This window comes from Cyprinodon tularosa, unplaced genomic scaffold, assembly GCF_016077235.1.
Source record: "Cyprinodon tularosa strain WSP-4 unplaced genomic scaffold, ASM1607723v1 ctg1194, whole genome shotgun sequence".
Lineage (NCBI taxonomy): Eukaryota > Metazoa > Chordata > Actinopteri > Cyprinodontiformes > Cyprinodontidae > Cyprinodon > Cyprinodon tularosa.
The window spans coordinates 80,699-91,783 of NW_024037997.1; the positions used below are offsets into that span (position 1 = coordinate 80,699).

Genomic DNA, 11,085 nt, shown 5'->3' on the forward strand with positions numbered 1-11,085 from the left:
TCAGGGGCCCATGAGGTTTTGAGTAAAATTTTGTAGTATAAAGAAACAAAAACATTGTTTAAGCTTTTTTTTTCCTATTGTCAAGTAAAGTAGGTTTAATAAGTAATACCTCTTTTTACTAACAGATCAAAACATAGTTTTATTGTTATCAATAACAACTGAACATTTATCTTGAGTGCAAATAGCCAATTTTTCATTTATTGGTGGTGGTGGGTATGACTGCTGGTCCGTAATATGGAGGAGAGTTGCTGTCTAGAATGCACGTTCTTTCCCACATAATGTTGAGTCCTGTGTCATAAGAGAGTAACTAAAGTTTGAGGGTAAGGTGGTTGTTTATAACATGGCAGTAGCCAGATTAATATTTGTAGAACTGAGTTGAGTTCTGCGTTATCAATCTGTGATGGCTGCCGTTCAGTCTGTCCGTGAAAGGTAGGGAAGTTTAGTACAATACATTGAGCTGTTTGGGTGGTGTGCCAGCTAGTACCCACCTTCCATATTACGCTTTCAGCCAATCGTAGTGTGTGAAAACTTGTAAGCTGAAAAATCAATTGTCAGAATCTTTCCCATTTAAAAATGCAAGAAGCGCTTCTCTTTGCTCCTTCTTTAAAGGAGAAATTGTTACTATTTTGGCCAAAACTGAGTCTATTGCGGTATTGACCGGTAAGTCCTCCAACGTAGCCATGTTTGTAATGCCCCAGCAAGGCCCTTTTGACTGTTGTCATTCATATGACAATGTCCTAGCCCTAAAAAACACTGCTGGCATGTCATTAGTCCGACCCGCTGGTGGTTCGGAGACGGACGTGTTAGCAGGAGTCTTTCAAGATGGATTTGTTGTGAGACTGAAAACTCGTTAAAATCCACATTAGGCATATTATGGCATATTGTTTTGGAGGATCCTCAGTCTTGACCCTCCATATCTGATGGCAGTTCAGGGGTCCCCTTGTATTTCTTCTTCCTTGCCTTTATTGACCCTTTGGTTCTTGCTGTGTCTCAGGTCAGTGCTTGCCTCGCAGTAGTGTATTAGTCCTTGGCTTATTGAGTGTGCAATTTACCCATATTTAAAATAAAACCCTTCCATTCCTGTGCCATCTCATGTTTTGGCTAGATAAATACGTGCAGTAATCACAACACACAAAAACATGCACACTCTCAATACAACAGGGAGTATAATTAAAACAAGATTCAGGCATATTTTTCTCAGAAGTTGCCATATTTTATGTTAAGTTACATACATTTACATTTCAGCCTCCTTTGTGCTAACGGTAAAAGAAACAAAACACCAACAGTTAACAACGTGAGACTTGCATCCAAACACTACAAAAGCTGTGTCTCTGCATACATTCCTTTCTGGAAAAGACTAACAAGAACAGGCACACACATAAATGCATCCACAGCTACACTACAGCACTCGGTGCATTGAGTCCGTTCCAGTCCATTGATAAACCACCTAACTTAGGCTCGGATTTTTGTCTTGGTCACAATATATGAAATGACATTTAGAGCTACAAAAACAAGTTTCAGCAAATGAACTAGAAGGTTTAAAATCAATGTGACAATTAAAATATAAAATACATTATCGAAGAATAAAACATTGGCATTATAAAATGTTCTTTAATAGTCAACATTTTTTTACAATATGATCAAACTTGGTTCTTTCTGCTATTGATATGATGGTCTATTGATTCTGAACTATAAGAGGAAGAGCTACAAAGAGAAGCAGAGTGAGCATAGGTAGAAGAGAAGAAAAAAAGGAAAGTGTAAAAGCAACATTTTGGACATTCGGCAATGGAGTGTTGGTTTGTTGTTGTCATGAAGCTAAATTTGCACGTTAACAAGGGATTCTCTGTAGCAGTCTTTGGGATAGTTTAAAGCTATAGGGTTAACTTTAACATGACCTGCCTACCAAATAAACCCCAAAACTTGAAACATAAGAGATCTCATGAATGACTGAAGTATGACATCACTTGAAATATGATCTTGTCCTTTTCATATTTTTATATATTTTTTAACCACCCCGACTTACCCAAACCACTATTTTCCTAATGTCCAATGATTCCGCGCTGATGATACATCATATCCTGCCAATCCCCACTTAATAGCATTTAAGGTTGCACCAGTTTAGCTATGGGTAAGAGACTTAACAACAACCTCAGCTTTTCTATTCCTCTGACATGACATGCCATTTGGCAATCTGGCGACGTGGGTGGTCACAGATCTCTCTCCAGTGCTCACCGGCTGTTCCTGCCGCTGATGTTCCCAATAACAGACGCCCAAGAACAGCATTGGGGTTGCGTGAAGATCCATTGTCTGAGTCCATCAGAAGCAGCTCTACACTGGTGTCCCTCAGACCCTCTTCAGAGGGCAGATCAAACACAAAAAGCTCATTAAAGACTGGGTTTGGAGAACATTTTTTCACATGGGTCTTCTTCTTGCATATGCGCTTCTTTCCATGATACATGTTCACTTTGACATATGGATCTAGAGAAAATGATGGAAATAGCAGTTAGAAACATTGCAAAGATGCAAGGAAAACAATGAAAATATCCATCCTTCTAGCAGTTGACTAGTGGCCTGTTATTCCCAGGCCAGATCAATAAAAAAATCAATAAAGCAGAAGAGATGGATGTTGATGATAACATAATATCTTCTCTGTACAACTGGGGTGTGCATATCTCTGTGTGCTTGTCACTAAAGTGCTTCAGGTCACATCCTGTTCAGATTCCTTCAGTGCAGTAATGGTGACATTAAAATAGCTTTTACAGCCTCATATTGGCAGAAAAAGTTTCTTTTTAAGCATGTTGCAAGATCACAGGATTGTTTGGCGAACAGTTTTAGTGCCTGCAGATGTTCTATTACTAAAAAGATGCTAACATAAAGTTGTACATACCACTTGGACCATTGTTTTCAGTCTTAGGAAGATGCCGGGCTTTGAGGACTACCACCGTTAAAGTGTTGGTGGTGGACTGGTAGCACAAAGAGAGCAGCAGTTCTCCTCGACCTAAGGACTTCTGTATAGGGAATGGGAATGATGGCAAAATTAAAGATAATTGAAAGAAAAGAAAAGAAAGTGCAGGTAAAAAAAAAAATAGAAAGAGGAGACAAAGAACAGGAAGGTTCCGGTTAGTACCTTTGGAACAGGACTTTTACCAAAACTGATTAGGTCAACTTACATGTTTAATTTACAATACAAAGCAAACTCAAGTTGTCTTGACATTGTTTTTTTTTTTTTGCTTTAGACATTAGCATAGCTCTCTAGACAGGCATAATGAAAGTTGCCCTTTTCCCTGCAAAAACAGCTCTGACCTTTCAAGGTGTATGTTATATCTGGCATCAGTTTCCTAAGTTGTAAGATGGTCTGCATTGATATGAAGAAAAAACTACAATGTGCTATGTATTTTGCAATCATTCTAACACCCAGCTACTTGTCAGCTACCCTCTGACAGGTCCTGTAATACATGAAAATAATATTTCAGTGGTCAAAAGCATCTAGATCTTTATAGCATACCTAAAGTAAATGTGTGCTTTCTATGCCTGAATTATTTTGCAAAGGCATACACTAGCAGCTGGCATTCCAGCAACTCCACTATTTCAGCTTGTTTCCTGAAGTAATTCTGAAATTAGTTGTTATTAGCCAGCCAGGCTTAATTACACAGAGTGTACATTGCTGTAATAAAGTCTGGCAAATTGCTGTTGACTCCAGCCAGATCTGGCAGACCCAATCAAAGCTCAGGAGGCAGAACTTTGTGATGCATTACTCCAGTGCCAGAAGTATGCATAATGCAGCAGCGCTTCTATGCTGATGACCACAACACAGAAATCTTGGAGTTTTGTGTCACATCCATAGTTACCTTATGGTTCTGACCTGAAAAAGCTGACGCAGATAGCCCTGCTTTTGAAATCTAGGTGTATCAGCTCTTTACCAGACTGATATGCTGTGTATACATATCTGTTTGTCTGCCAGGCTGGTTATTAATGGACACCATAGTTTGCTGTTTTTTTTACAACTGTTTAAAGTAATAAACACACAACTATGTTTTGATCTTCCTTGATTGCTTCACCTTCATGTAAAACGCTTTATTAAACAACAGAACTCCCAAATATAGCCTTGGTGATGCAAGATATCTTTTTTTGTTTGTTTGTTTTATCCCCTATGGCTAATCCCATGCAAATGAACAAATGTTGCTGATCGACTGTGTTGATCTGGAGGTTGCAAATGATGATTAAATAATGATAATGCATATATGCACATATTTACAAACCAAAAATGAACCTACTGCTATCCTTAGTTTTCACTCTAGACAGCTGAATATAGAGATTTTTAACATTATCTTTCAATGTGTTAAATTATCAGATCTTAGGTGATACAAAATGTCTGACTAACAAATCCCTAACACTTTATTTGTAGAGGATTTCTTTTTTTCTGCTCCACATATGCATGTACTTGTATCCACACCCACAAGGCGCCTGGGATTTTGCCATCACACATAACAGGATTTCCAACCCCTGCAGATAGTTGCCATGGAAATGGAACTCCTATCCCTGACCTGAAATTTATCACCAAAAAATACAAATCTGTTTGCTGTATTCTGGGTACCTAAAAGAATTGTAAAAAATGTTTATTGTGTTTGGTGTATCTTCAACCTCTAATGGTAATTCTGCTTACTGGATGATTTTTTTTCTCTTATTGCACTTATGTGATCGGCTCTATTAAACAACACGATTCCCCAAAATAAAGCAGAAAGATAAAATACCACAACAAAAAATTGTTACCTGCTAACCAGGGACAGGATTCTATCTAATATAACATTTGATTAAAACACCTGCTTATGGCAATTCTGCATCGATCGACTGTAGTGCTGTATGCCAACACCCACTCAGATGAGGCAATGGGACACAGTTTAAGCCTCACAGACAAAGGGAGCCACCACCCTGATAGCAAAGCAATGCCTCTTATCTAATATCATCATGTAAGAACGCCTGCTGCAAACTGGAACTATTTCTTTGAAATATAATAAATAATAACATAGAAATTATTTAGCTGCATGGTAAATCTTTTCTGCAAATCTGTACAATGGCAAACATCGCCCCTTATTACAGAAAATTGTTCTTCAAAATTACTTGCAACAATAAATTCATTAATAGAATCCTGTATTTATCATAAATGCTATGCAGTCATGTACATGTATATTTTTTGTTAATGACAAAATAGCAGCATTAAAAAGTTTAAATGATCATGAAATGGTTTAGTTTATCTTTAGGAACGTTCTGCTGATTGTAAGAAAATTTAAATAGGAATAATTACAGAGGAATGAGAAACATCCATCCATCCTACCTGATGAAAAAATTCAGTCACAAAAAGCCTTTTTTAATTTGTCCAAACCTAATATAGCCCACCTTACACTAAGCAAATCCTGGGGCTTAATTCTAAGCTTTCACATCCATACATAGGATACTTTAATAGATCTATTAAGTCTCTACAGAGAGATAAGCTTCCCATCTGCCTTCTCCGGTGACTTAATTTCACATTAATTCTTTACCAAACTCCTTACCAAAGTAAGACACAGACAGCAATGATCCTTACATTTAGATATAGTTAAATAACACTTGTACTGTGTGGTTTTAATTTAAATTAAATATGTTATTATTTGTATACATTTATGTCAACTTCCATTTGTAAAAGAATTCAGAAAACATTTAGGGGGATATTATGGAATGAAAACGTTTTACCGTCTGAAAAGCTGTTATAAATTAAATGTTGTTTTTGTACAAACTCTGTGCATACAAAATTATAATAAAAGTTGTGTAAGCCTTAGTCTAATTTGCCTTAAATATTTTTTCTAAACCCCAAAATATCTGTACTTATATAAATCGTAATTTAGAGTTGAATTTAGCAATAATTACATAGCAAATTGCCATTTGGCAAATTACTTAGCAATAAAAAAGGGGAAGCAGCAAAATTCACAATGAGTTCAGAAGATTGGAATATTTACCTGAAGAGGACAATTTGCCATAATGTTGTTTTCTTGCTAACAAATTTACATAATTAGAGTTCATTAGATTTGTTCTTCTGAAAGGTAATACTCTCTGCTGTGTTTTTATCTTTTAAAAGCATTGGCATAAGAGCCAACTGGTTTGATTGTGGTGGTGGTGGTTGGAGGAATTCAGGGTGGGGCTGCAGTCAGAGTGGAGGTAGAGAATTTTTTGCTCTACGAATACAGTAGTACTCAACACCCACAGCTAGTGGTTTCACTTATTACAACCCCTTTAAGTATTTGGAGATAACTTCCAAAATAATTTTGTGGCTTAATGTTATGCTATTAAAAGCATTGTTTTAGTTATGTACCTCTATTTTTGTAATGTGTGTGTGTTTTTTTTTTTATACGATATATTCATTTATGTTACATCAACTGATTTAGGCAAAGCATAGTTCAACAGTGGAGGGAATATCAGTCTTCTGCCGAAAAACCCTAAACCTAATCTAACAACACTGCACACATAAACTGACATTTAAGGGCAAAGTAAAATCTGTCTTTTGGGAAAGATCCAAGGTATTCTTTAAGATGATTAACTCTGCAGAAACTGCTGTAGTTTGGTTAATCGCTCAGAAAAATCTTGCATGTACAAACCAAAATATGTAAATGGCCCCCTAAATATGAATGGATGGAATTTATTTTTGCCACATTGTTGCCTTGGGACAAACTGATAACAGGATTCAGGGTGTACTCTTGTTTTGTGATCTGAAAACACAAGGCCCCCTGAGATCCCATAGGGATTAAGCTGGTTAACAAATTCTTAAATAAATTAAATATTTGCACATCATCTTACCTTTACATTTTTCTTGATAATCTCTCGGCTCATCAGGACACGCCCCTCAGACAAGTCGATTCCCGACAAAGGCACAAAAGTCTCTCCAATGATCTCATCACGAGAGAACCGATCAAAGCTCAGTACCATGAAGTGGAGGGCCAGCTCAGACACCCGGGCTAGTGGGATCCCATAGAAACTGAAGGTCTCATCGAAGGCAGGGTCTAAAGTCTTCCGAAGGACTCTTGTCTTCACTCTGTGCTTTTTCTCAGGCAGGAGGGTCAGCTTGATGTAAGGGTCAGAGGTAAGTGACTGCTCATCTGTTGGACTCAGACCATGGGCCTCCTGGATTAAAATAAATGAAGATGAAATTACGTAAGATATAAATTTGAAAACACTCAAGATGTTCACCTTAAAAAGTTATAAATGTATGGTACCTTGATGTGAACAATAAATGCCTTCTTCTCTGCCTGGTACTCAAGAGAGAAGTGAAGTGTCCCTAAACCACACTCCTTTTCTTCTCCCTGAGGCCTGTCAGCAGCAGGGGTGGGTGCCTGGCTTGAAAGAGCACTGGATGGTGAAGGGAGGTCACAGCGTTCCATTGCACCAGGTTGAGTGAATCCTGTCTGCGGAGAGAGAAGCTCCAGATCTGGGGAGCTCCGCACTGTCTGATGGTGGTGATGAAATGGTTTGGTGGTAAAGTTTCCATTTAGATCACGCTTTTCCAAATCAAGATGCAGAGCTGATCTAGAATCATTTGGACTTGTGGCAGCTTTAAAAGTGCTGGAAGGACTCATTGGTGTGGTTTGGCAGTTTCCGTTGACATCTGTTTTACCAGCATCATTAGTTGTTGGGTTGTTGGGTGCTGCAAACTTCTTTTTGCCACTCAGGCTCTCTGGGTAGATGTCAACCCCTTTAAGCATGTGCACAAACTTATAAGGAGGTGTCTTCTGGGACTTGTTGGTATTTTTGCGCTGGCAACAGATCCAGGCAAAGGCTGATGTAGTAAAGACAAGGCCAAAAACACTCATCACTGCAACACCTAAAGGCACTGCCACTGTTAAGATGGATAGAGAGAAAGAGGAAGAAAACAGGGATGGAGGAAATTGAAAAAAGTAGAGTAAAATGTGTTATTTCAATAAAGAGGAACTCTGAAATAAAGCAATATCTGAAACGTGAGACAGCATGATTCCAGGGTTTTATTGAACCAACTGAATTAATGTTACTAGTTCGGACACTCCCTGCAGTCTTGAATCAGAGAACAACAAGAACAACACAATCTGTCCAACCTTTTGTTGTTTTTGTATACCAAATTTGGTAATGGACTATGAACATGTACCGCTGGAAACAGATAGATTTATCTGTAACTCTACATATTTTAACCATCCAAAAGACAATAAAAAAAAAAAACTGGAAAATATTGCTAATTGAATATATATGGTGTTCAAATTATTAAGAAAGTAAAAATAGGGCACTGTACAGTTCACCAAGTGGCCATTTTGTGTATTTCTTGTTTTTTGAAGCCATGTTAACTCCAGATACCAAACAGAGCAGTCTGTTTGTATATACCAACCTTTCATTGATAATACAACATACAAACATATAGTTTTATCTACTTCTGGAAACTAGATATTTGAATTATCTTTTTATGTATTATTTGGAAAAATAATTCTGGTTTTATGACTCCACAAAATAACACAGACAAACAGAAGGTCCTTCACACCTGATTTCAATTCATCAGGAGTCCTACTTGTAACAAAATACTAAATTCTCTGGATATTAGGCATCAAAACTGAAACAAACTGAAAATATGTCTGAAGTTTTTCAACCTATAATAACAATTTACATTAAAAACATTTAAGGTTTGATTTATAGGATCATTATCTCTGATATTCATAAATAAAGTTAACTCAATATCATATGGTTTCAAAATATAATTTAGAAAGGGTAAATTAACAAATAGAGATAACATTTGTAGGAGTAGAGATCCACCAGGTAAATATTTTTAAAATGAAACAAACACAAAGACCATGAACAGGATGTACAGTACAAGAAATATGATTCACTGGATTTCCTCTTTGTTTTGTGGCACTGAGCCCTGTCTCGTCTGCAATCTCACAGCTATCTCATGCAGCCAGATTTAATGGGTAGATTTCAAAAAAGGAAATGCAGTCCATTTCCCACAATTAAGAGGGAGAGTCAGTGGAAAAGCACTCAGATTAACCCATCTATAGAGAGAGACAGGCTTGAGGTGTGGGGGTGGTGACCAATCACTCACTCACTTGCCTTTTTCATCTGGTTTAAGCTAATGTGTTAGATCATTTATTCATGGATTTTTCACACATGATAGCTGCCACAGCATGATTGATGTGATGACGATGTGTTACTGAAACCCCATTGAACTAATGATAATAATTAACCTTTGATTCTACCTTATCTGTCTACCCTATCTATCTATCTATCTATCTATCTATCTATCTATCTATCTATCTATCTATCTATCTATCTATCTATCTATCTATCTATCTATCTATCTATCTATCTATCTATCTATCTATCTATCTATCTATCTATCTATCTATCTATCTATCTATCTATCTATCTATCTATCTATCTATCTATCTATCTATCTATCTATCTATCTATCTATCTATCTATCTATCTATCTATCTAACTATCTATCTATCTATCTATCTATCTATCTATCTATCTATCTATCTATCTATCTATCTATCTATCTATCTATCTATCTATCTATCTATCTATCTATCTATCTATCTATCTATCTATCTATCTATCTATCTATTTTTACATCCATCCATCCATCTATCTAAAAATATACAATTTTAAATCACAGCATTTGTACAAAATGTTTTCTGCTGTTGAGTTTATTAATATTTTAGTCTGTAATCCTGGGTGGGATGTTGTTCAAGGCAACAACGCCAAACAGATGGAGGAAATGATGGGGGGGGGGGCGTTGATGCATGAGAGCATAAAACACAAGCTGTCATTTTCAGGCTTTAATTATGCAAAGGGGAAATTTTAAATATAATTATTTAATTTAACAGTAGTATTTATTTATATAATTTTTACCTATATAATTTTTAGTGCCTGCAGCATACCATGACATCCAAGATGATGACTGTTCTAACAGAATATAGACTGTACTTTAAAAATGCAGGTTTTAAGCTTTCTTTTTAAGATCTTTCATTTGTTTTTATCAACTTAATTTTCCTTCATTTTCACAGACTAAAATGAATTTAAATAAAGAAGAACAGACATGCTAAATTGGTGACTGGAAAACAATTCTCAGCTTTTAATTATGGCAAAGTCTTGAGAAAGGATTATCAGGTACTAATAATTGTCAAAATCATTAAACTGCCACCACTTAATAAGAGCCACCATGTTAGTGATCTATAGAGAGATATTAACCAGTGTGTTTCTTGTAAGGACTCACCAGGCTGTGCTCCTTCCCCCATCATAGGAGCCATGATCGCTATCCAAGGTGCTGAAGCCTCTTTTTGTATCCACACTTCGCTGTCCCTTCCTCAATCTGCTGATGACCTGGTTTAGAATACTGCTATAAATCTGAGTTTGATTCTGCTTAGAAATCTAATTCAACAGCTTTAATAATGCAGTAGAAAATCTTGTTAATTTCCTGGGAAAAGGCTGCTCTGTTCACAAGCTTCTGCTTCTGTTACTCTTTGATGCGTTAGAGAGTCTCAGAGGCGGCAACACCCTGCACTCTCTCTCCTTCCGTTTCTCTTTGTCTTCTTGGTCTCTCTCCCATTTTCTGATAGCGAGCTCTCTCGACCCCTCCCATTCCCCGGCAAGGCTGAGCTTATCATTGCTGACGCAGTGGTGACGGAGGCTGGCTGAGAAATTAGGACCCCTGGTGAAGCAGCACAAAGAGCCTGCCAATGTCCTCATTGTGATTGATTTTGAGGAAATAAATGCTGTCAACCTCTTTAAGCATCCTTAGCTCTGTGTGTGTTTTTATGTCAAACAGTTTGGTTATATGGCATGCTTTGATGGGCACTGATGGCAGATGTGTTAAATGAAATGAGATGCAAGTTCCTGCTGTGTGTGTAAATTATAAAGAAGTTTAAAATGTTATTTAATTTGGATTCATCTTGTAGCAACATTGCATTCTTAATCAGAGCTCACATTACCTCTAACATAGGTTAATATATAAAGGTACATACCTTTATGTAGTTATGTTAAAACTAAAGACCATTTACAGTTTTAGTTAGATTTTTCTCATTTCATGTCAATTCTGAT

General features: G+C 36.8%; 1 protein-coding gene across 1 annotated transcript; it reads right to left on the reverse strand.

Annotated features, from left to right (window-relative positions):
• Positions 1–1,189: 1,189 nt before the first annotated feature.
• On the reverse strand, positions 1,190–10,560 carry syt4 (synaptotagmin IV). Its single transcript, XM_038269299.1, has 5 exons — positions 10,262–10,560; positions 7,242–7,861; positions 6,826–7,149; positions 2,888–3,008; positions 1,190–2,478 (listed from the first exon to the last, which is right to left on the reverse strand). Exons 1-5 carry the CDS (start codon positions 10,293–10,295, stop codon positions 2,159–2,161), a joined length of 1,419 nt encoding a protein of 472 aa, XP_038125227.1. The 5' UTR covers positions 10,296–10,560; the 3' UTR covers positions 1,190–2,158.
• Positions 10,561–11,085: the final 525 nt, after the last annotated feature.